The sequence below is a fragment of the Notamacropus eugenii genome, chromosome 6 (genome assembly GCF_028372415.1).
Source record: "Notamacropus eugenii isolate mMacEug1 chromosome 6, mMacEug1.pri_v2, whole genome shotgun sequence".
Lineage (NCBI taxonomy): Eukaryota > Metazoa > Chordata > Mammalia > Diprotodontia > Macropodidae > Notamacropus > Notamacropus eugenii.
The window spans coordinates 14,719,080-14,745,695 of NC_092877.1; the positions used below are offsets into that span (position 1 = coordinate 14,719,080).

At 41.7% G+C, this 26,616-nt stretch overlaps 1 protein-coding gene across 20 annotated transcripts in view; it reads right to left on the bottom strand.

Annotated features, from left to right (window-relative positions):
• Nucleotides 1-26,616, bottom strand: part of IFTAP (intraflagellar transport associated protein) — a 90,343-nt gene that overhangs the window by 10,725 nt on the left and 53,002 nt on the right. For 11 of the 20 annotated variants that reach the window (XM_072619093.1, XM_072619092.1, XM_072619100.1 and 8 more), the window contains 3 exons: nt 12,219-12,361; nt 10,049-10,120; nt 7,431-7,497 (listed from right to left, as the gene is read on the bottom strand). In XM_072619093.1, coding sequence (XP_072475194.1) covers nt 7,431-7,497; nt 10,049-10,120; nt 12,219-12,361 — 282 coding nt within the window. Of the gene's footprint in view, nt 1-7,430; nt 7,498-10,048; nt 10,121-12,218; nt 12,362-18,447; nt 18,567-26,616 lie in introns of all 20 variants that reach the window. The other 9 variants (XM_072619109.1, XM_072619111.1, XM_072619110.1 and 6 more) reach the window with 2 other exon arrangements.

The window sequence follows — 26,616 nt, forward strand, 5'->3', positions numbered from 1 at the left end:
AGAAAAACAACTGACCTGGAAAATAGATCCAGGAGAGACAATTTAAAAATTATGGGACTACCTGAAAGCTATGATCAAAAAAAGAGCCTAGACATTATCTTCCATGAAATTATCAAGGAAAACTGCCCTGATATTCTAGAACCAGAGGGCAAAATAAGCACTCAAGGAATCCATTGATCACCACCTGAAAGAGATCCAAAAAGAGAAACTCCTAGGAACATTGTGGCCAAATTCCAGAGTTCCCAGGTCAAGGAGAAAATATTGCAAGCAGCTAGAAAGAAACAATTGGAGTATTGTGGAAATACAATCAGGATAACACAAGACCTAGCAGCTTCTACATTAAGGGATCGAAGGGCATGGAATAGGATATTCCAGAAGTCAAAGAAACTAGCACTAAAACCAAGAATCACCTCCCCAGCAAAACTGAGTATAATACTTCAGGGGAAAAAATGGTCTTTCAATGAAATTGGGGACTTGCAAGCATTTTTGATGAAAAGACCAGAGCTGAAAAGAAAATCTGACTTTAAAACACAAGAATGAAGAGAAGCATGAAAAGGTAAACAGCAAAGAGAAGTCATAAGGGACTTACTAAGGTTGAACTGTTTATATTCCTACATGGAAAGAAAATATTTGTAATTCTTGAAACTTTTCAGTATCTGGGTAGTGAGTGGGATTACACACACACACACAGAGACAGAGGGCACAGAGTGAATTGAATAGGATGGGATCATATCTTAAAAAAACGAAATTAAGTGGTGAGAGAAATATATAGGGAGGAGAAAGGGAGAAATGGAATGGGGCAAAATTTTCTCTCATAAAAGAGGCAAGCAAAAGACTTTTTAGTGGAGGGAAAAAGAAGGGAGGTGAGAGAAAAACATGAAGTTTACTCTCATCACATTCCACTAAAGGAAGGAATAAAATGCACACTCATTTTGGTATGAAAACCTATCTTACAATACAGGAAAGTGGGGGTGAAAGGGATAAGCACAGGGGGTGGGGATAATGGAAGGGAGGATAATGGGAGGAGGGAGCAATTTGAAGTCAACACTCTTGGGGAGGGACAGGATCAAAAGAGAGAATAGAAGCAATGGGGGGCAGGATAGGATGGAGGGAAATATAGTCTTACACAACATGACTATTATGAAAGTCATTTGCAAAACTACACAGATATGGCCTATATTGAATTGCTTGCCTTCCAAAGGGAATGGGTGGGGAGGGAAAGATGAAGAGAGGTTGGAACTCAAAGTTTTAGGAACAACTGTCGAGTACTGTTCTTGCTACTAGGAAATAAGAAATACAGGTAATGGGGTATAGAAAGTTATCTGGCCCTACAGCACAAAAGAGAAGATGGGGACAAGGAAAGGGAGGGATGATAGAAGAGAGGGCAGATTGGTGATAGGGGCAACTAGAATGCTCGGTGTTTTGGGGTGGGGGGAGGGGACAAATGGGGAGAAAATTTGGAACCCAAAGTTTTGTGAAAATGAATGTTAAAAGTTTTTAATTTTAAAAAAAAAGCACATCTTTTTAACATATTTTCCCAGTGATACTCATGCCTGAAAGTCACAAAAACAAAAATCTCAGAGGATTCAAAATCTAGGTGACCCAAAAGACAATGAAAAGACACATGGTAGATAAGAAACAGGGTGTGACACAAACCAATAGTAACCCATATTTGAGAATTGCCCCCCCCCCCAAAAAAAAACCTCAACTTTAACAAGAATGTGTGTCACCAGAAACGGAACTGTGCCAGTCTTACAGTCAGAGCAGGATCTAATAAATGGACAGCAACTGATGTGATCTCCTATTTAAGACAGCAGCAACACCCCAACAGAAAGGCTTCTAGCACACTGGGTACATCACCGATGGAGGATCTATGGCAAGCCACGCACTAGAATCATATAGGCTCGAAAAACATGGATTAGTTAAGTAATACATGGGAAGAAAGAGGCTTCACATCAACAGCCATATCACAGTAGAGAGATATTTTGTTTGGCGGTGGGTGAGGGTTTTCCTAAATTAGTTCACACTATTTCTTCTACCTGCTTTCTAGGTCCACTCTTCCTGCTCCCAAAGAGCAAGCATGAGACAAAAACAGAGCGCTGAGTTTATCACGCAACAATCTGGCAATCTCTCAAAAAAGAGAACACTAAAAATAAGAAAGGCAGAAAGAAAGTATTTTAACTTTCAGCAAAAAAGAAAACTGTCATATTCAGAATGCACGGTCTAATTTTTAGCTCTGGCAAACAAATGGAACGTGCTTTTAGCTTCTTTATCACAGTCTTCAGAATCAGCAACTGCTATTTGTTTTCCAAAAGATCCAACATCAGTGGATTGATTCCTCTTATTTCTGTATAGGTCCAGCAAAGCTGCCACAATGGGAAAATGTGTATGTTCCAGAAAGCTCTCAAAGGACCATGGAATGTCAGAGTTGGGATTCCAGGGGCGATAGGGTCTATCTCCTTGCTGGGCAGGAACCTCCTCAGCACCTTGCCATCCAGCCGTTGCTCCAAGACATCCATTCTAATTTTAGATGGTTCTAAGTGTCGGGAATTATTTTTCCTTATATTGAGAAAAAACTGTCTTGCAGCATCTTTCATTCATTGCTCCTAGTTTCTCCTCTCTGGAACTAAGTAAAATGAGGGTGAAAAACAGAAATGTTTTTCTTCCTTGACTTGAGCTTTTTCTGGAAGTAATCAGCTTCATGGGACACATCCAAGGATTCATGGCTGCTCAGGATGACACTACCAGGCTAGAGGATGATCCTAATTAAGCCACTAATTAAGTTTTTGGAGGAGATGATTAATGAAGAGGAAGGCCTTGGCTGCTGCCAATGACAGCATGCACAGGGAGATAACAGAGCAAGTATTGATATTGGAACACAGAGACTTATTTGAAATGCACCTTGCTTCCCACCATGGAGAGCAGCTTTTCCAACTGTGCAATGACAAGGTTCTCAGACTCCAGACCTTGGGGCAGTGTGGTGTGGGCTGCTAGCTTGGGCTAACCTGCTTTCTACGGGTTTGGGTGAGGCTTGTTTTTCTCTTCTTTTCTTTTTATGATGGCTCAATGGAAGGCAGTTAGGGGTTATCCAAAAGTGGAACAAGCCATCTCATTACTAGGGTTGGTCAAGGAGTGGGTGTAAAGAAGATTCCTATTAGGGCCTGAATCGAACCAAGCAACATCTCTGAAATCCCATGCACTGCTGTCTATCTACAAGGACTGCTCCTGGGATGACTGAACAGCAATGTCATATAAAGTCAGGGATTCCAAACTTAGGAACTTTTTAAAACAGATTGATAAACACATTTCCTTTGTTATCAATCAAACAAACATTAGTTTAAGAAGCTAGCTTTTGGTATGTCCAAGCCATGTATCCTGGGCTCCAAGGAGCACCATGCTGGCTGGCATGAAACTGACCAGAACAACCCAGTCCTAGCAGGGCGTCAATGACTGTAGGACCTACCAAGAGAAATGGCCTTTTAAAGAAAAAAGCCAGCATATTCCAGTACAAAGAGTACTGGACATGGAGTCAGAGGATCTTAACTCAACCCCCAACTCTGTGACTTACCTGATATGTGACCTTCTGGGTTACAGATGTGTTTTAAACTTTCTGTGCCTCAGTTTCCTTATATGTAAAACAGAGACCAAAATAGAACCTATCTCACAGGGTGGTTGTGAGGATCAAATGAGATAATATGTGTGAAGCACTTAGCACAGTGCCTGGCACATAGAAGGCTCTGTAGAAATACTTATTCCCTTCCATTTTCTTTCCCCAGATTGCGCTGTTCAAGATCTAGACCAGAGGTGTCAAACACGTGGCCAAGGATGTGTCTGCTTGGGTTTTTTGCCAAGGGTCACACAGCTAGCAAGTGTCTGAAGGAGGATTTGAATTCAGGTCTTCCTGAAGTCAAGTCCCCCATTCTATTCAGCTCATGTCCATCACTGCATCTACTGTGCCACTGAGCTTCTCAAAAATTAAAATCTACTTCTTCCAAAACAGGCAGTGAGTGAAGGTTTGACCAATTTAAAATGCTTTGGAGTAAAAAGAAGAACTCAACCAGTGAGGGGCCCATTACTATATAGAGTTGTTATTGCTACCTTTTTAAAAGTTACAAATTCTGAAACAGATAAAGTTTATTTTTAATGTTGCATTTATTTGTGATTGATGACCCCACTTGCTTGCAAAGGGGATCTGAGGCAGCATATAAAATAAAAACACATAGAAAAAGGATGAATTTTCATTTAAAATTATCATCTAGTAATTGGAAAAGATTCCCTCCTGCTTTTCCCCACCCTCTCACTCCAACATATGACCAATAGCTATCTCTGAGTATGTCAAGTGCCTAGATCTTTCTATTTATCTACATATTTTCTCTTAAGTTTAAGAAAACAGGAAAAGAAAGAAATGGATGTGGGTGATATTAAAACCATTTTTTAACAAAATCAAAGCCTCTAATATGTGTGGACCAAGCATGTCCCAAAAGATGAAAATTGTGCATTTGGACCCAGACTGTGCCAGGGAGGTTCATTACAGAACTATGGGCAAAGCATCCAACCTTTCTATTTCCTTATCTCCAGAAGCATGGCTGGGCAAACTCTCTTCTCAAATGGAATGATTAATGAACGGCTACTTAGGGATTCCAGAATACACAGTGATACATGTGATGCTCTTTGGAAACTTATCCTCTATTTGGATGTTCCACATACAATTCATCTGATAACCAATTTGCATCAAACCATGTCTAGAAACTCCATGACATTTCACCTTTTAAAGTCTTCAAAATTTCATAAGGGAAGGATTTTTTTCCTAATGTTTTCAATTTTGTAATGGAGATAAAGTAAGTGAATCACTCTTTAAGCAGTGAAAAAACAGACTGACAATTCAACACACATTTATTAAGTGCCTAATGCAAAAAAGGCTGGCTATATGCAGGAGCTAGGGATATAAAGACCAAAGAAAGCAATCATCTCTGAACTGAAAAAGCTTATAGTCTACAGATTTTGTGAATAGTCCTATAAGTATAGTGCAGACAGTATTTGCACAAGTCAACTAAAAGGGAAGAATGTCATAAATATGTTAAGCTACTTTGAGTTGTAAATAGAAATTAATAAGCAACAAAGTGAAGGTATTACTCAGCTTTTACAGCTCTGATAATAATAGGACGTTAGGCATGAAAAGATAACTGGGTTGGTGATATTATCAATAAGGAGAATCAAACAAGGATTACTACATGGCTGGTAGGACGACTAAGTCATGCTACATTTCCACCACAGAAAGGACCAGATTTGGGCTTCCTGCCCACTCTGGTCTAGCAGGGACACCCACAATTTATGTGCACCCAGTGGACTTATGCAAATCAGCACAATTCGGGGAAGTGGGCTTCAAAGAACCAGTTTATTCCAGCTGGATGAATGGCTGGGCCAACCCAGAAAGGAAACAAAAAAAAAAGAAGAGATTCTTTCTGTAAATGGCTTCAGTTAAAATACTAGCATTTACTGCAAATAAGGATTTTACTGGATATTCACTATGAGCCAGCTTGTCTGGGGCATAATCCTCCAATGTCATCAGGTTAACTGGTCTGCGTCAAATACAAAAGGGGAAAAGCAACTCTTAGCAATGTCCAAGTCAAGACAGAACACAGAACTCTGGCAATGATGCTCTACCTTCAGCACAGCTTCAGATGAGTGACTGTACGATGACTCTGCCCTAGGTGGTTTGTGTTCATGCTCTCTCTCGACCAGAGAATCCAGAAAGACAAACCAAAAACGATAAGAATGAGGTAAATATTTTGTGACTGGGAAAAAGTAAAGGATGGGAAAACAATATACAAGCCACTTCTTTGTCACCCCGGGCAAAGCTGTTGCTTAAATAATAACAGAATCTAATCAGCCAGCCTTCCAACTGCCAAAATTATTCAGTCAGTTGCCTATTTAAAATCTCCCCATCTGAAATAAATGTCTGCCTTCTGCTTAAATTCTTGAAGGGTACAAATGAGGCTCAAACTGCAATTCCCCTGTGTACAGGTTATTTATTTTTTCAAATGACCCAAGTTTTGCATTAAGAAACTCCCCTCTCCAAACCCTAGTGGTCTTTTTAATCATTGTAACCGTTCAGCAGCACCTAGTTCACTTTTTAAGAGGTTTTTTCCAAAGTTCTTCCCCCAGGATAGGAAAGTTTGTGACTCGCTCATTCCAAGCAGTGGAGATTTGGGTCAGTCCCAATGATTTTGCCTGACACTGCAGTAGGGCCTCTTATCTACTTCCAAGCATCATGGCATGAAGGCCTCTTTAGGAAAAAACAAGGATGAATAAACGAAGAAACCATCTTTTTAAAGAAAAGAACTCCTAAATATTTTGAGGCAACTCAGAAAGAATCAAAGAGGTTAAAAAAAAAAAAACCTTGCAATAACAGCAACAATAAATAATAGCTAGCCGTCATAGCACATTCCAGTTTATAAAGCACCTCACAAATATTATCTTCCAATCCTCACATCAGCCCTGGCTAGTAGGTGCTATTAACATCCCCATTTATGACTGAGGAAAACTGAGGCAGCAGTACTGGTACAGGGATCAGCCCAGAGTCACACTACGAGGACATGTCTAAGGTTGAATTCAGGTCCAGCTCTTTCTGATGCCTGGCCCAGCGCTCTATGCACTGTGGCACCCCTAGCTGTTCTGTGCTTATGTGGTATAACATATCAAATAGCAACATCATGTTTAATAAGCTTGTATTACATAAAACTCTTGTCAACACTAATCCATGTGATATTCTCATGATTGGCAGGAAATAAAAAAAAGAAAGTCTCTCTCACACTTTTAGCTACATTTTCATGGCCTTCAAAAAGTTAAATTTTATATGATAGCAATGATAATAACACATATTTATTTGTTTATGGTTATAATGCATATTACTTCAATATATAATATTTCATTTGATCTTCACCTCATATCCACTCAATTAGGTATTCTAAGTGTATAATCTCCATTTTATAAATAAGTAAACTGAGGCTCAGAGTCTCAGAGCTAATTCTGCTTCTGATTTCTAAGCTGACCTGGTCCAGAGACCAACCAGAAATCATGAAAAACTTGCACATCTAATCAAGTGTTTAGGAAACAGGAGCTTTTTCAAAGTATTACTATTTTGAGATTGTCATGGTAGGTAACTGTTCTCAAAAGGCATTAGGATCTTCAGGGAAACATGGATGTCTAGGATAAGCCATAAGGCTCAGCAAATCCCTGATAACAGGAAGGACATTCATCCTTCACCCTGAACTCTATAGAACTCTGATTACTCAAAACAGTTTTATTACTTCAAAGTTTATTCTTCATGGAAAGCAGAGAGAAGATGTTTGGCTAGAAATAAGAGGCTACCTCAAGGTCTGTTCATTTTCGAGAAAAATCCAAGAATGAGGGTGAGAGAGAAAACATACCTCGGCTCAACTTGTGGTCAGTTTCTTCATCCTTGTCAAAATCTTCCAGATCTAGGAAATTGTCTACCTGGGGGGGAAAAGTCAAGCCTATTTTTATGTATATATTGGACCAGAGAGACAAAGGAACACAGAGATAGACAGAGACAGAAAAAGAGACAGACAAAGACAGAGAGAGAGAAACCCATTTTATTAAGAGCTTACTCTAGGCAAGAATAAAGAAATCCAGCTCAACTAAGCTTCCCAATCCACAATTCAGAATCCACTTTTCTCCTCAGATTTTGGGGCAAAACTAGAAGTCTTCCTGTTCAGTCTGCCTTTCCTAAGTGCACAGCAGGATCTCGGGAGCTGTAAGATATCCCAGACAGGGCAGATTCCAAGCTGCCCTCTGACTTTCCAACTTTCTCTAGCATGGCCCAGAGACTTCGTCCTCCTGGACATGCCCCTGTGTATGCCCCCCGCATCCCGGCAGCCTCTCCCAGAACCTCTGTTTTAAGTACAATGCCCAGGAAAGCCCAATCTCCATTCCTTTGTGGGTTGCCCTACTGATTGTGCCAAGGCTTTCTCCACTGCTCCTCTCTCCCTTCCTCCTCCCTATCAGCTTACTCGGAGGTGTTCCTTTCCCCCACTACAAGGCAAGCCACCTGAACACAGGACTGTCCTTCTGCTTATTTTTGCTTTGGCACGTGGTAAATGCTTAATAAAAGTTTATGGACTTATTGACCTGACAAGTAATACCTTTGGGGTATGTACACTGAAGAAAAAAAATGTCACTCCTTTGGGAGGGACCCGTCACCTGAACCTGCGCTTGCTTTGGGGCTGCTGTGAGCACATGCTTAGGGAGAAGGGAGATTCCTTCCGAGGTGCCTTTCAGCTCCACAGCTAGGATCATCTGGTGTCATTTGTAACTTGGTAAAGGCAGCATGGAATGGGAGACACAGGGCTGGGACTGGAGTCAGGAATGACACCCTCGACATTTATCTAGATGAGCGGCCCTGAGAGGTGGGAGTCCCACTAAAGCCCCTGAGATCCCCCAAGATGGCATGAGGATCTCTGACATAGGCAAAGCGCTCTGAGCACCTTCAGAGCACCTTTTAAATGGGAGTTGTTCTTGCATTCAATTCGGTCTCAGTCCATGGTAACTGGTCTAACAACTGGAACTCTCTATGCTGGGCGTGGGGGGGAGCTAGAGCTGGAACTCTGCCGCTGATGATCCAACAACAAGCACACTCTTGCCACTGCTGAGGCTGATGCCCCAAAGAGTACCAGTTACCTGTGGTGCTAAGTCTAATAGCATCTGCCAAAGGCCCCTGGGGCTCTCCCTGAGGACTCTGAGAAGGAAACAGAAGGCAGAGGAGAAAAAGATAATAACTGCTAGCACTTCTGGAACACTTCAGGTACAACAACCCTGGGAGGTACATGCTATGATTATCCCCATTTTATGGATGAGGAAACTGAGACAGAAAGGAAAAGTGACTGGCCCAGGGTCACACAGCTAAGTAAGGGTCTGATCCTGCTTCTGGAATATGACGTAAAAGATGAGGTGGGCAAAAAACCATGTGTTCTCTCATACAAACACAATGGAAAATGTCTTTAAAGTAAAATGCAGAGCAAATGACCTTTGCAGATGTAACAGCAGCCCATCACTGAAAAATAAATATCCCAATGGAAATATTACCTCTCACAATACACAGAGTGGGAACATTTCAGAGCCCAGCTAATTCATTTCAGGGGAACACCAGAGGACATAAATGATCAAATGATTTCACCAATCACAAGCATAAGACCTAGAGAAGTAAAGGCTAAAAAAACACCTCAATACCTCCTTGAGTAACAGCTTATATATGTATGACAAAATGCTTTCAAATGGAAGTTACAATCTCACAAATAGTATTAGGCTTTTAAAAAATACATAGCACAGCTTCTTTTTCATCAGTCCACTATTTCCCAGACAATAATAAGAGGTTACTTCAAAATCCTGAAAATAACTGGAGTCCCATATTTTTTCTTTCCATGCAGTCATTCGTTGGCATTCAAAAGGCATCCCCCTCCATTTATTTTTGATGTAAATGCTTCTGGGGAATAGTTTAGGCATTTGTTGAGCTTCTGAATTTCTCAAAATCAGTATAGTATATTCTGTGGGGAACAAGACTCACTTTTTTCCATAACAAATAACCTTTCTATTTGCCAAGCATCTAGCAAGGAGGGACCTGAGCTCAACCCAACCCAAAACTAAAATGTTGTTGTTCAACAAAATGTTGGTTTCAGTCACATCTGACTCTTCATGACCCTGTCTGGGGTTTTCTTGGCAGAGATACTGGAGTGAGTTGCCATTTCCTCCTCCAGCTCATTTTACAGATGAGGAACTGAGGCAAACAAGGTGAAGTGACTTGCCCAGGGTCACACAGCTACTAAGTGTCTGAGGTTGGATTTAAGTCCGGTTGGATTCCTGACTCTAGGCCTTGTGCTCTATCCACTGAACCACCTAGTTGTCCAAATACGAAATAAAGATCATTAAAACAATTAAAAAAAAGATGAAAGCTACTTATGCCCCTGAATGCGCCTGAGATTAGGCAAGAGAAATCTGTGATATGACGGCTGAAAAAAAAGTCATGCCTCACCTTCACCTTTCCTGCCCGATTTAGGTCACCTTGAATGGAAATGCCAACTTTCTGGCCTTCATCGATCACTATCTGTAAATACAGTAAAAATAGAAAGATGGGAAATGAACCAGCACAAAGCCAGGCATAGCCCATAGAGCATTTCTCTCCATACACCAGGACAGCATTTCCTTCTCTTCCCCATTAATTAGATGGACAGGATGGACTTGCTCCACTAAAAAGCAGCAGAACCCCCTAACTCAGCCACAGCAGAAGCAGGCCTCAGTCACTCAAACTTGGTTTCTCCTGTATACAACGGGAATAACACAAAGAATGCTAAAAAAAACAAATGAGAGAACGTTAAGGCAGCGTTTCCAGCTGAACCCAAAGTCCTTCTCCCTAAACGACCCCCCTCCAAGAGGCTCTCACATGTCTATGAGCCAAGGGCGTGCATGGCCATTAGCAATCTACATCTACTCCTTCTTCTTGCCCTCCCTACCTCCTGTGCTCGGGTTGAGGGGTGAGATGTAAGATAAATACTGCTTCATTTAAATAAGAAAGAAAAAATAAAACCTGCACCTACCAAAAAAAGAAAGACCTAAGATCTTCAATCCCGTGAGCTCTCACCCGGCCTAGGTTCTGGTGCTGAATAAAAGTCATCGCTGTTATTTAGAAAACAGATATTTTTTCATACAACCTTCTTTCTGACCCTTTACAAAGCTGCTCTATGGTCACAGCTAGATCACTATTTGCAATCCTGGTCGCCAGCTTCCAAAACAGAGAAAGAAAATGCAAACTAACACACTTAAAGAAAGAAACCTTCTGGGCATTGAGAGATAAGAATAAAGTTCACAAAAGCATGAAGAATATGAATTTGGTGCCAAATCTGGAAATAGTAAAAATTAAGGTTGTCCTCAGAAATAGATAATTTTAAGACCACAAAAAAAGTTGCATTTTCTACTCCAGGTCACTAACACAACAGAACTCATTACGTTCGCGAAGTGGAAATACAAATACAAATTAATTGATGGGTTCAAGAGAAAATCCTACATGGGAGAGCCCGAGCAGATTTTGGAGGAAGTCTAAAGGGCCTCCATAACCACTGGAGATGGACATCTTAAAGCAGAATAAGAAGCTCTTGGGTTCTGTTGTAGCCCTAGCTGGTGAGGCCTATGGACCTTTTCTCAATAATGTTTAAAATGCACAAAATACATTACATGTGATAACAAAAGAAGCCAATTATACTGAAAGAAAACTAATTTTTTTAAGAAACAAGTTCATGGACTCGAAGTTAAGGACTCTAGCTTTAGAAGTCAACCATGTCAGAGAAGAATACTGTGCAATCCCAATAAGTCGATCACAGAGCCCTTTATTAAGACCCTGGTATGAGCCAGGGACCAAATGAGGCATCAAGAATTCAAAGACACAGATAAAACAATCCATATGCTCAAATTCTCCTAGGAAGACAGATCCACATATAAGGCAACACATACATAATATACACAAAAGAAAGACCAGACAAAGATAGAAGGAAGGCACTTACAGAAAGGGGAAGAGTCAGGAAAGATTTCATGAAGAAGGTGGGAGAGACTAGGGGGAACTAGGGACTTCCAGAGGCAAAGCTGAGGAGAGACAGCATTCGAGCCATGGATGATGGCCAGTGCAAAGTCCTGGTGATGGGAGCTGGAGCATGGTGTGTGAGGCTAATGGTGTAACAGAAAGAACATACAAGTTAAGAGTCAGATCTGAAATCAAATTCCAGTTCTGACACTTAGTGGCCTTGTGACCAGACACATGGAATTTCCTTTCTTCTACGCATCAGTTTCCCCATAAGTATAATCAACTGTCACATTTACAGAACCTTCCTTCCAAGACTGTTGTAAGGGAGAGGCTTGATGCAGAACAGAGCTGGGCAAGCCCCTCCAGGAGCAGTCGTCATTCCACTTGCCATGCATTACAATATTTGCTGCGGGGGGGGGGGGTGCCCCCCAATCCAGCTGACATATGGACTACCATTTGCAAGATGTGATCTCACTAACCCTCCCCTGACCAGTGGGAGGGCAACAGAGGCCATGAATATCTGGCTCCCACACTACACACCTGAAACAGGGTTTCTGATCAAACTGACCTATTACCCAGCTCAGATGTCCTGACTGAGTCCACAGATAAATGAAGGTGCCTGTAGTATTACCTGCTCTTCATCTGGAGGCTGTGCTACAGGAAGGAGAGAAAGGTGCTCATTTCTGACGCACTGAGTGTGTGGATACGCAAATGGGGCAAAACCATTTCCTGATGAGTCTGTTTCGGCCAGTCTGTTCTTGATCACATGATGATCTGGAAGGATGAATGATTTCATATTAGAAACCTCCTCTAGGTCCCATTTACAAGCAGTCCTTTCCTTATGCAACACCTTTCTTCCAAACATTTTCAAGTGCTTGACAAGCATAACACTTGTGGCATGAAGAGCCTTATTAATTCTACTGAAAAGGTAAGGAAACAAAAGTATGTAAAGAAATTGTTTACTCTTGTCACAAGGAAACAAAATAACTAAACTTCCCTTCTGAGATAAGAAAGTAAAAAGCACAATCCCTTCCTGTAAGCAAGACCTCATTGCAACCGTGCCAGGGAAAAAAAGTTGTTCAGCATATTTTTAGGATATCCAAGTAAAATGACTTGATGGCCTCTCATACCATATGCCCATGCTTACAGGTCTCCACAGCAACAAATGTGTACCTAACCTGGATTTCTCTTATGTCAATGAAACCTTTGTACTAAGTGATAGAGGATCTCTGACTATGAGGTTACAGAGATACTGAACTAAATACAAGTCTACTACAGAAGAAGAAATCAATACCAGGGGCCGCTGGAAAATTAACTTCCCAATCCAAAGGTGGCCAAATAGTGGTTTGTAGACTACGGACAGTTCTTCAGGGGTCTGGAAGTGACTCCCATTTCTTACCAAACATTACTTCTCCCAAGTCTTCTAAAAGAAATATAAAGGGACAACACCATTTGGTCTCTTTGGTCATGATTGGCAACAAGAACTTTTTCCTTTATAGTATGGACACTAAGTGAATTTGCATGCTCCCTTATGGAGAGGATAATGCTAATCATCTCCATAGTGTTCTACTTTTGGCATGTGCATTGCCAAAGAGCATAAAACACAAACGTTTAATCTGGTAACACAACTTGGGCTGGGGGGGGGACTCTAACTTAAAAAATCTAATGCAGTGACTACAGATTTTTACTTGAACCAATACATTCCCAAATCTTACTTTTCAAGGAACTTTTTGGTAAAAAGAAAGCAGAGAACTGCTGAAATAAAGGACATGTATTTTCTCAAACTGAATGTAACCCTCATCCAGCACCAAATCAATAATGACATAAATAATTAATGATAAGAATGACAGAATAGAGAACTGTCCCACAGCTATTTTATGAGATGACAGTCAACAGGGCAGAATGGAAATAGAGAACTTGGGCCCAAATGGGGGCTCTTCCCCACTACCTGTGTGACGTGGTCCTTTATCAATTCTCATTTGTAAAACTAAGTGGCTGTACCAAAAGCTCTCTCGGGTCCTTCCAGCTCTAAATCTGTCCTCCTATTATACTAATAGTTCACACTGACAAAACAATATAAGATTTACAAGATATTTTCTCTCAATTAGCCTGTGATATGTAGTGCAAATTCTACAGAGGAAGGGCACAGTAGATAGAGTGCCAGAATTAAAGTCAAAGACCTGGGTTCAAATTCAACCTCAGACACTTACAAGCAGTGTGACCCTGCAAGTCACCTAATGCTGTTTACCTTAGCTTCCTCATCTATAAAACTGAGATGGAGAAGCAAATGGCAAATCACTCCAGTACCTTCTCCAAGAACATCCTCCAAAGGGCTCACATCACAAAGAGGGGGATGAGACTGAAAACAACTCAGCAACAACAAATGAGGAAGCTGAGGATCAGAGTGATGTGGCCAGGGTCACCCAGCTTGCCAGTGTCAAAGCACGACTCACGACTAAGTCTTGGGACTCCAAGCCCAGGATTCTTAGCGTTAGTCCACGTAACCCCCTGCAGGAAAATGCCTTTTTGTTTAACCATGTTCACTGTCCTACCTTCTCTTCAATGAATTTTTCAAAATTTTCACACAATTTGTCCCTATACAGCCACTGACCTACAGTATTTCTTTTGTAAAGGGTCTGAATTATATTACAGTTGGTTAATTCTGGAGGGAAAATCTGAATGCTCCTTAGTTTTTCCCCTGACTGTGATCACTTAGCCAAACAAAAGTAAGAGTGTATGCTGTCACGCAGCATTCCTCCCCTAGTTGATGTGGGGCAGACAAAGTTACGTTGCAGAGTTGGGCGACCTCAGAGGGCAATGGCCTTTCCCAATAGTTTGTGGCCTATCTACCCCAATACTATTTGAGGGGAGGGGCTGTAATCTTGGAGTTTGGGGTAAATAAGAAGGGTAAAACCTGATGTGTACCATTTAGACTTTCAGAGAGAAAATTTCAAAAAGTTCAGAGGAAATATAATCGTGGTACTTTGACCTGATGCTGTAATGAACTGAAGACTCAAGAACGCAATTCTGACAACCTAATGTCAAATGATTCTGAAACATAATGGGGAAACACACATAGCTACTGATGAGGTTGGATTTTCCTAATGAGTTCATATTTTTAAAGGGTATATGCAAAAAAAAAAAAGAAAATGAGACAAGGAACACAAAAAAAGGAGTTTTGCTTTCTGTTTTTTATATAGGGCTTTTTTTGTTTGTTTTTACTGTTAGGGATAAGAATAAATATGTACAGGGGTAGAGGAGTAGAGGTAGGGCTAGTAACAGGTGATGAAGAGAAAAGCTCCCCCAAAGTCTTCAAACAAAGGATTGGTGGTCACTTCTCCAAGATGCTACAGAACATTTTCTTGGTCAGATGTAAATTGGAGTAGATAACCCTGGGATCACTTCCACCTCACAGATCCTTGATTTTGTTAAGCAGAAATATTCACTTTTTTATTTCTATTGTCTCCATCAAGGAGAATGACCCTCTGACTGTAAGAGACGGGATAAAAGGAGGCAAAGGGGAACTGAAATCAAAGAGAAGCAAAGAAATAATAAAGAGCTGCCTGGTTGAAATAAATGAACTCGAGTCCTCTGACCCAGATGAACTTCCCCCACCCTTAAGGGAGCTGGAGAACAGGACTGCTACGTTGCTGTTAATGGTTTTCCAGGATTTAGGAGGAAAGAGTGGCAGCACAAGACTAAAGACGGGCAAATACTGCCCTGATTTTCAAAAAAGAGAAGACAGTATTCTTTACACCATGATTAATGTGAAAATATGTTGAATATGATTATATATATGTATATATGTGTATATATATATATATATATATATAGAGAGAGAGAGAGAGAGAGAGAGAGAGAGAGAGAGAGAGAGAGAGAGCGCCTATATCACATTGTATACAGTCTTGGGGAGGGGAAGTGGAAGGAGGAAGAGAAAATTTAGAACTCAAAATCTGATAGAACTGAATACTAAAAACTAAAAACAAATAAATAAATACTAAAAAAAAGAGAGAGATAATATATTCCGCAAACTGTGTAAAACAGTTTAATTTCAACTCCTTTCAAACTCCAAGAGCAAATTATTTAACAGATGATGGGTGAGTGTTCGGAAAGTTCAAGAAAGATTGAAGCTAGTTGGATGCATTTTGTCTACTTTCCTACCTAAGATAGGTAGGAAATCCTTTGGTATTTGATAGGTATCAATCCTTTGCCTAGAATGGGGGTATGCAAACCACCAGCCAAGGGTTAAATCCCTTAACATTTACGTACAGCATTCCAAGCTAAGAACATGGCAGTTCTTAGCATATCAGGTAAACAAAAACAAAACAAGCAGATTTGGCCCATTTGGCTCCTGGGCCAGAGTCTGCTGACTGCTAACCTAGAGTCTAGAATACAGACTACTTCTCTGGCAATTAGGTCCTATGAATTTTGGTTCCAACCGACTCCATGTGCTACAACCAAACTGAATCAGTAGCTGTTTACAGATCTTCATCCTTCTCTTTCACATCTCCCTACATTTATGAATAAATATGTTCTCTTTACAACTCAGCTACTGAAATTCTTTTCGAGCTTCAAACCTCAGGTCACACATCATTTCCTCCAGTAGGTGTTCCCTAATCCTATCAGAAAAAAAAAAGTGCTCTCTGCCTCCTCAAATTTCCTTAAAGTACTTTGGGTGCATCCTTTTGTCTTTTTCACAATCTACCTCCTATCACTCAATTCAATTCAACAAATCTTTATCAAGCACTTATTTTGTATAAGTCGCAGTGCTACTCTGGATGTGTTTGTGACTGTTGATGACAATGCAATTAAAAATAATTTTTTTTTTTTAAAGATAAAAGGAGGGGAGAAAAGCAAAGGAGAAAAGGAAGACTGGAGGCAAAAAGACCAAGAGGAAGCAACTGCAATGGCCAAGACAAGATGAAGCGGCAGGACGCCCTGCATGAGAGTTTCCTAGCTTGGGTTTCTCCCTCTTACTCTGACCAGGGCAACTCAGGTCAAGTCACTGAAAAGGGGAGATATCCAGACCTGATTTCTCTCTTTTGCAAAATGGGCAAGTTGGACTAAATGATGTCTAAGGTCCTATGATACTTTACGTAACAAGAGCCTGAACTGGCATAAGGGCCAGGTGAGTGGAAAGGAATGGATAGCTAAGACATCTCAGAGCATTTGGGGACTGATTCAATATGGAAGGTGAGGGAAAGGAAGGAGGCAATGATATTTTCTGGTCAGTTCATTTGGGGTGTTTTTTAACTTTTATCACGAAGAAAACATAAAGTTCACAGTTTCTTTACTTCCAAGTACCTATATCTAGCTAATGGACATAACTTTAATTTTTAACATCAAAAATATAATATAACTTAATAAACTGCCAAGCCTAGAGGCCTGTATTGGGCTACCCGAGTCTTTCTTACCTCACCTCCCGAGGTCTTCGGCTGGCCACGCCGGATGCACATATGAGAGAAAGGACGTTCCAGAGTCAAACAGGGGTTGAGCTTTATTACAGGGTTTCGGTTACAAGTGCAGGGGCTCTTCTTTCTTAGGACGAAGAGGGGGAGATTTCCTAAGAAGGCTAAGCTTAAGGGAATGGAAGTAGAAGTACAAGCGGGGAGAGAGGGGGAGGGGAGAGAGGAAAGAAAAGAAGCGGAGCCCTACTTTTCTCTTTGGCTCCACACGTGCTAAGAGCTTTTAGGCTTCCTCAATCCTACTTAATCTTCAGCCACACAGTTTGCATCTCAATACCATGCTGTTAGGTAACTAGGTGTGCTCCAATCCGGGACGACCTCGAGGGCAGGGAGACTCCACCCATCAGGTATCTCCGGGGGAGAGGCGGAAATACCCGAGCTAGCCGAGCTAGCTCGGTCTGACCTTCTCGAACCCCCGCTGTTCATGGAGGGCCTCGTAAGACTCTAAGATTTAGAAGTCCCACTTTTACCTGCCCGAGACTGTCCACACGGAATTGAGCTTCCAGTCCCAACATATCCCCTTCTTTGTTATGCGCGGAGCGCACCTGGCTCTAGAGCAAACAGTGGCTGGAGGCTGAGTGGATTAGGAAGGCCTTTAGCATATGAGTACCTTACAACAAGACTTCATTCACACAGAAATCTGCAGCTAGCACAACTGACAAAGGGAGGCATCAAATAAAACAAAGATGAAACTAAATGGCTGAGTTACAACAGAGGAAGTGCAATCAACTAAAATCCCAAAGCATATTTTAAGAGAAGCAGCTGGTGTAGGCGCCTTACACGTCACCACTCCCTTAATCTTGCAAATGGATCTATACAGGTGGAAAATTGGTCACCTCCTCCCCACCCAAGTGTCCTGGGTTTGTGATATCAAAGTCCTCATTCAGCTGGCCAAAAAAGGATGCCTAGATGGGAAGCTGTCAGCAGCAGTGTCTGCGGTTGTGATGAGGGCTGCTTCCTCTCTGGGCAGCAAGGTTAAAGCTGTCAGCAGCAGGCTCAGGTGGTGTATGATCCTTCTCCGGGGTCTCTGGGCTCTCCGGGGTCTCCGCCTCCTGCGTCTCCGTCGTCTCCGACCTCGGTTCCCACCTACGGATCCTTCTAATGGGAATCCACGCATTCCCTTTTCCTGTGGAGACACAAACATACCCTCGACCCCCTATTAGTATCTTAAAATGTCTCATAGCTGGAGTAGTATGTGCGCTCCTTGAGACAGCTGTATCAAGCTCTGATTGTATTAGGCCTCTTGATCTTAGCTCTGATTGTATTAGGCGACCTTTTCCCCTTCTTTGTTTAGCGAGGATTGCCTTTAAGGTAAAGATGATAAGAATGCATAGAAGTACAAGCGGGGACTGCCAAGCCTAGAGGCCTGTATTGGGCTACCCGAGTCTTTCTTACCTGTCCAGGTCTTCGGCTGGCCACGCCGGATGCACATATGAGAGAAAGGACGTTCCAGAGTCAAACAGGGGTTGAGCTTTATTACAGGGTTTCGGTTACAAGTGCAGGGGGTCTTCTTTCTTAGGACGAAGAGGGGGAGATTTAAGGGATTGGAAGTAGAAGTACAAGCGGGGAGAGAGGGGGAGGGGAGAGAGGAAAGAAAAGAAGCGGAGCCCTACTTTTCGCCAAGGTCCTCCCCTCCCCTCTCTCCGCTTCCACTCTTATTCCAATCCCACCCTGGCCTCTCCGGCCCTTCCTTACAAAATTCTCGGAGGTCGTTTAACTCTATTGTGACCCCCGCCTCCCTGCATTCCCTGTGAAGTTTCTCAGCCCAGACCTCCTGTTCCTCTGGCTTTATTACTGGCAATTGATTCCTCATCCCTGCCCTTTTCCCAGGGGTTTGGGAAGCTTCTCTCCCCTTTCTCTCCTTCCGAATCTAGGATTCGGGACTCGCTTCTTTCACAGCCCCTTCCGGGTGTACCCCAAAAGCACCCAGGATTATCTACGCTCCCAATCCCTGTTGGGGCGCCAACTGCCAAGCCTAGAGGCCTGTATTGGGCTACCCGAGTCTTTCTTACCTCACCATCAGGTATCTCCGGGGGAGAGGCGGAAATACCCGAGCTAGCCGAGCTAGCTCGGTCTGACCTTCTCGAACCCCCGCTGTTCATGGAGGGCCTCGTAAGACTCTAAGATTTAGAAGTCCCACTTTTACCTGCCCGAGACTGTCCACACGGAATTGAGCTTCCAGTCCCAACAATAAACCACTGTTTGGACATTGAGAGCAGTAAATTCCCCCTTTTGCTCCATTCCTAAACACACTGTGATGAGAAGTGCTTCTGGTCTAGCAGCCCCCCTCATGTTTAATTAAGTTCTACCTTGCCTAAGGACATGTTCAGAAGATAATGAGTTGGTATTTTAAGGCATTTTGAGATTTAAAGGTGAAAAGGTGCTAAAGATATGGAAAATTATTAATTGGTAAAAATTCACTTATAAACAACAAAATCTAAAATAGAGAATTGGAAGAAACTCACTGCTGCTAAAATCAGTTTGGGTATCTGTTGCTAAAAGCACCATAATACTTAGAAATGTAATGTGCAAGTCTTCTAATGCATTTACTGGGTGTTTTAATGCTACTATGTGTAATAGTAATTTAAATGGAAAGATCCTTCTCATTAAATTAATAGGCCCATATGATCTGCTTGAATCACCTGAAGCCTAAGTCAGATGTGGTAGGAGGAGCTTGCTGAACAGGCAGAATAGGAAGGGTGGGGCAGAACCTAGAGGAAGTGAGCTGGGAGGGTCAGCAGGAAAAGAATGCAGGCCAGCCAACACAGTAAGGCACAAATTCATGACAGATGACAGTGAGAAGGCCCTGGCTGAGGGGGGGAGGTTTGAGAATGGCTTTGCCCTCTGCTGTGATCATGTTTATTAACTTCTTGGTCACCATGACAGATTTTGCTTTCTGGTTCTGGGATTTGGCTTTCTGGTGTTTAAATAAATGTCTTTCTTCTGCCTTCTATATGGAGAGTCTTTTATACTTGGCAATTAAGAACTACCCTGGCATATTCACAGTCACCACCAGTGCTGTAAATGTTGCCTTGGCGATACACTATGATGGATTCCTTACAGTTACAAGAGAAGTCATCTCCTTATGGGTCTTAATGACTGCTGAGGCTCACAGTCATTACCAGTCAAACTTCCCAATGACCCTCAACAAATGCTGTGCCACATTCCCCCTCGCCTGTGTTGAGTTCAGAAGGAGTTACATCTATACCAGGCCCATATTAATAAAGATGTATCATGCACTTGAAATCTCACCAATCAGGTATTATAACTGGGTGTTTTCATAAAAGCCATCATTATTATTTAGAGGTGGATGTGTTTCAGTCCTCCCCCTTTCTACCTTACATCTAGCACAACCAATCAAAATAAATGTACTGGATACCCTCTTCACTGAACCCACTTGATGATCATACCTACTGCCATGATTTGAGTTATGTATGTACCTAAATATGAATCTCAAATCTCTACATATCTAGCCCAGCTACATGGTATAGTGGGTAGAAAGAATGGCCTGAAGTCAGAAAGAACTAAGTTCAAATCTAACCTCAGACACAGTAACTGTGTGACCCTGAGCAAGTCACTTTACCCTGTTTGCCTCAGTTTCCTCACTTTTAAAATAAGCTGGAGAAGGAAATGGCAAACCACTGCAGTGTCTTTGCCAAAGAAACCCCAAATGGGGTCACTAAGAGTCAGGCATGACTGGAAAATGATGGAACAACAAAAGTTATCTCTTCTAAAGAGCATCTTTAAGTGCCTACTACACATGTCCCCTCCCAGCATCTCAAATTCATCCTGAGGTGAATGGGAAGGACATCCAGAGTCACATCTCACCAAGGTCAAGGCACCAGATCTCTCCAAGGCTTAGAGCTTCAACTGGAAAACGAAGAGATTATAGATCAGGTTCAACCCTCTCGTTTTACATTAGAGCAACTAAGACTCAAAAAGTCTCAACGACTTACCCGGGCTCACACTGCTCTCCTGATTCCAAGTCCAGCTCTCTCTGCTGTTCTATCTGCCTCCATGGGGCTGGGCTGGATGGCTTCTGAGGCCTCATTCATCCTTAAATCCATGGTCACATGTTCCAATGTCTAAAATTAAGCTAATCCACCCCCAGCTTCCCTCCAAGCTTTCCTGTTTCTGCTGAACTCTTCCCCCACAGCTGTCAATTCCACATATGTGACCTTTCCCATCTGCCTTCATTATCTCCTGACTAGATCAAGTTTATCTATTCCAGTGAGTTTCCCTAGGTCATTTCCCTACCTACTTCACTCAATCCTCCACACAGCTATCAAAATTAACCTCCTAATCAGGCAGAGGTCTGACCATTTGGTCTCCTTGCCCAAAAACCTCCAAGAGCTCCCAACTGAGTCTAAATCTAGGAAAATAAAAAAACCCTCCTCAGCCTGACATGCATGGCCTTCCAGAATCTGCTTCCAACCTCCTTTGCAGCCTGGCTTCCTAGTATCCTTTCTCATACTCTCTCCATTCCTGAAAAACTAGACTGCTGGCTGGCCCCCAAACTCAATGCACAGTCTTTTAGTCTGGTGGATTTGCCTGTGTCTCTGTCCTTGCCTTCCCCATCTCCACTCTCAGAATTGTCATCTTCCTCCAAGACTCAGCTCAGGTGCTACTTCCTACACAAAGCTCAGCCTGATCCTCCCAGGGATAAAGGTAGCCTCCACATCCAAGAATTAACCATGTACATGTTGTATGCATCCTTGAATCTGCAAAGTTTTATTAGCAACAGTTTTAGAAACTAGCTAGGGACTGGACTGCACCTAGGATTGCACTAGTCAGGGAACTTAGGGAGAGCAATTTCTACTTTCGATATTTATACCTTCTCTGCAACTTAAGAGTCTTAGAGAGCTACCTAAAACTACTGGGAGGCAGGAGCTGCCTACCTTCGCACTAAGAAGCCTTGACTTTACCAGGGCCACACAGCCAGGCTATATTTGAGGTAGGGTTTGGATCCAAGTATTCCTAGCTCTGAGGCTGGTCCTCCTCTACTCATCTACTCTATCCCGTCTCTCTAGAATTTTCTCTAAAATTTCTTAGTCACTCACCTATTATTCCCTTTTATAAGCAGACAAAAAGCAATACCACAGAAAGGAAAAGTGATATCTGTCTGTCTCTCTCTCTCTCTCTCTCTCTCTCTCTCTCTCTCTCTCAATTATGGACCCTTTCTAACCTTTGGACAGCTATAAAGGGAAAACTTTAGAAGGCGGCACTCTATACCTTTCAAATTCAAAAAAGTTCCTGCTATAGTTTTTCCTTACTTTTGTTTATATTTTTAGCAAAGAAATTAGCCTCTGGCAGAGAGCATGGTAATGTTGAAAATGGCAGATCTGGACCCAGCCTGGAATCCGGGTGGCCCAAAGCTATGATTAGGTAGCCAGACACTTTCCAAAGTTATATGCATGTGGCAATCTCAATCTGCGACATTAGTGTTCCCCTCATCCTCTTTCTGTTTCTATTTTTCATCAGAGTCCTTTCCTACCCTTTCATCTCATCCCTAATGTTTCCTGCTTTGAAATAAGTGTCAGACATAATACACTTTATAAATCTAACAGCAATATTTCAGAGAACAAGAAGGTTATTGAGACCTGAAAGAGCTTTTCTTTGGGCATTTCTGAGTCAAAACTTCAATACAGATGAAACAAAAGTTTTTCTAAAGGTTTTAAAAGGTTTCATTATTCTGCAGCAATGGAATTTCAATTTCTTTTTGATACCGAACAGGCAAGCTTCCAAGGGATCATCCTTACAAGACCACCACTGCAACCAGTATCTAATTTCAGATCTAAGAAAAAGGTTACGTTCCTTGAAAAGGTTGAAGCTATTGATTCCTTGAAAAATTAGAAACTAACCATAGCCTGATTATACATTTTCCAGAAAGCAGGAGTATTTTTAAGAGAAGTGGAGCGAGTTTCCTTGATTCTGGTAGAAAAGGCTTTTAACCCTAATAGATGGAAATATAAAGCAGACAACTTTCCATATGGATGGGTGGCTCACCAGTATTCAAAAGCTCATTTTTCACAGATCTAGACAACCATCATTTAGGGCACGTGATCAGACCCTATCAGAAACTCTGGCACAATTGCTCAGCAGTTGTCACTATCGCATATTTCAAAAGCATCCTCTCAGTGAACAGACACTGGATTTATTGCTAGAAGAAAAAAAAATCACAAGGAAAAAATTCAGTGCAACCCTAGGGAGTTGCAAAAATCTTGCAACAAAGAGAATAGGGGATACATCCTCATGCCTCTAACAAGGTTCGGCACAATAAGAGTCAGGGGTTGCTTGTACTCTCACATGCTTGGCCAGGGGCTACATCCTCCAGGACAGTCATGAATGCTCTGGCTTTGCCCACGGAGGTAAATTCCCTTCACTGCTCCTTGATCACAGGCCCTTGGTAACTAGCCTCCCCCCAAGGTGGCGGTTGCTGGAATTAAATAAGCAATTTAAAAACCAATCAATCATAAATCAGAATAGACCCAAAGAAACCAAATCCAGCAGCCAAATGTCTCATCTAAATTCCCTTTTCAGTACTCTGAATTCCAACTGTTTTATGGTCTTCATTTGAAAGGGCATGGGGAGGAGAGGATTACCTCAGTCTGGGCAGCCAGGAATAATTGTGCTTTCCCCGGGGCTAGGGGATAATTGACTCATTATTCACAGCAGCTCTCCACCTGCCAAGGCCCAGCACACACAACATGGCTGGGAGAAGGTGTGACAGAGTCCCTAAATGAGGGGCATGAGAGCAGCAAGTTAAGAAGGGGATGAACTTTGAAACGGCTACTGGAAGTCACTTAACAGCAATAGACGGTGGGAAGGGGGAAGCCTGGGAAGGCTGGCTGGCAGTAAATCTTGGGGAGTGCTGAGTGAGTTCTGTGACTCATTCCACGAAGAGGTCGGCCTTGACATTTCTAAGGCTGCTAATTAAGAAGCTTACATCCACCTCGGTATTTCTCCTATTCTCTACAGCCCACAAAAGGCTTACTTTGTCTCTCCTCTGCCACCTCTACCAGGTCTTTCCTTTTGTTTCTGATTTGGGGTCCTCTGTGGAGGAATCTCATTTTCTCTGGCAGCTCTAGGATTCTCATTTACATAGCACAGGATAATGGCAACCACCACTGGGGCTGTGAGAGACTCCAAATATGCAGTTCAATTCAAACCAGACAGTCCTCCCAGGTCAGAGGTTCTTAACCTGGCCTTCCTGAACCTGATTTTTTAAATATATAATTTGATAACAGTATTTCAATCTAATTGGTTTCCTTTGCAATCCCATGTATTTTATTTTATGCATTTAAAATCATTATTCTGAGGAGTCCATAATCAAAAGGCTAAAAACATCTGTCTTAGACACTTATGAAATTTTAAATAGTATTAAATTTATTTGAAAATGTCTTCTCCTCCTCCTGTAGACTGTAATGTCCTTGAGATAAAGGATTGTACCATATTCAACATGGTATTTTCCCCAGTATAGTGCAATCATTCAATTCAACAAGCATTTATTGAGCACCTTCTATGTGCCAGGCATTGTGCCAGGTGTTAGGTGTACGAACACAAAAGTTAAATAGTCCCTACCCTCAAGGAACTTAAATTCTTGCCCTCTGGGTGATACTCACTTTCGGTTTTACAGACTCAATCAACAAGCATTTATTAAGTGCCTACTATGTGCTAGGTCCTGTGCTGGGCAGTAACAATAAAAAGAGTAAGAATGAATCTCGATTCCCCTTTTTCCCCAGTCCCATTTGGAGGATGGAAATACCAGCTTAGCCTATATACCCTGAGAGGCAGCCACAGAGGAGTGGTCCTCATCTATGAAACACAAATCATCACCCTTGTACAGCTTACGTCACAGGGCAGTTGTGAAGGAACAAATGAGCTAATCAGTACAGTCACCTCAGTTACTTAATCCTATTTCTACTGCTCTAACATAGAGGCACAGGGAATGCTGATGCCCTACAGAGTCATCACATTCATAGATTCATAGAGCTGGAAGACACCTTGGAGATCATCCAGTGTAACCTTCTCATTTTGTAAATAAGGGAATTGAGGACGAAGGACAACAAATTACACCAAATCTCATGAGTTAATGGAACAAGTGGGACCAGGAACAAGGGTTTGGTAGACAAAATAAAAGACAGATTTCAGTGATACAGGTGACTGACTCTTTCCTTTTAGTTGTCCACAATGATAAAAACCAAACAACCTCGGACTTTTAGCTTTCCAGACCAAAGAAAATGAAACCATGCCCACCAATCAATCATCTATTAACTAAATGCTGGCTGTGTACCTAGTATCTTCCTAGGCTCTACATAAGAAATAGGGAAGGAAGGAAAAAGAGGATTGGGTACAAGAAAAATAGAAGTCCTAATCCTTGCCCAGAGGATCATAAAGAAACAGGCACAGCTTAGAGGCTTAGAGCAAAATATTTTAGAAGAAAAAAATCAGTGTCATATGGTGGAAATACTGGACCTGAATCAAAGGACCTGAAACCAAATTCCAACTCTTCCTTTCAATATCTCTGTGACTTTGGGCAAATTTCACTTCTCTGGATAAAAATTTTCTTAGTTCTAAAAGGAAAGGGTTGAACTAGATTATCTCCTTCCAGCAATGATACTCTCTGATCCCATGAATATCTCTCAGAGATACCTCCAACAAAAACCAGACTATTCCTTGGACCACGCATCTCCCTAGGAGACAATAATCTTTTACATATCAAGCTTCAGGTCAAAGACAGAAATAACAAAATAAAATAAAAATAAAAATACCTCAATTTTCATTGCCAACATGCCTTATTATGGCAAACTATCCCTTTACCACCCTTCCAAATAAACATTTTTCAGTACAATCTAGACATGAATAGTGCAAAACAAGAATCTTTTTGTTAAATCATATTGATACTAACCAGTGGAAACTACTGGGCACTATTTATGAATCATATTCATAGACAAAGTAGCTTAGTCCCTCCACCAGAGGCCAGTGTAGGACCATCCCTTGGTCTATCAAAGTAGTTCTCAAACTTTTTGGTCTCGAGTCCTTTACAATCTAACACTTATTAAGGAGCTCAACTGTAGGATATAGTGATCAATATTTACTATATTAGATATTAAAATGGATAAAAGTTTTTAACATTAAGTTAAAATAAATAAATAAAATAAACCCATTACATATTAATACAAATAACATTTTCATGAAAAAAATTACTGTTTTCTGGGGAAAAAACAGTTAAAAGAGTGGCACTGTTTTACTTCTCTTTGTACAACTCTTTAATGCCTGGCTAGGAAATGGCTAGATTACATGCTTCTGCAGTCAATCTGCTGCGATATATTGTTTTGCTTAAAATATATGAAGAACTAGCACTCACACAGGCTATAGTTGGAAAAGAGAGTAGTATTTTAATAGACAAGTAACATTTTAGTATCATTATGAAGGTAGCTTTGAGCCAGCAGTTCAAAAGTGTCTTCAGGAGGCACTCCCCCCCACCCAGAGGTCTGCAGACCACTCTTTGAGAACTACTACTCTATCCAATTTGGTTTTAACTTTGATGAATGCAGTTCTTAT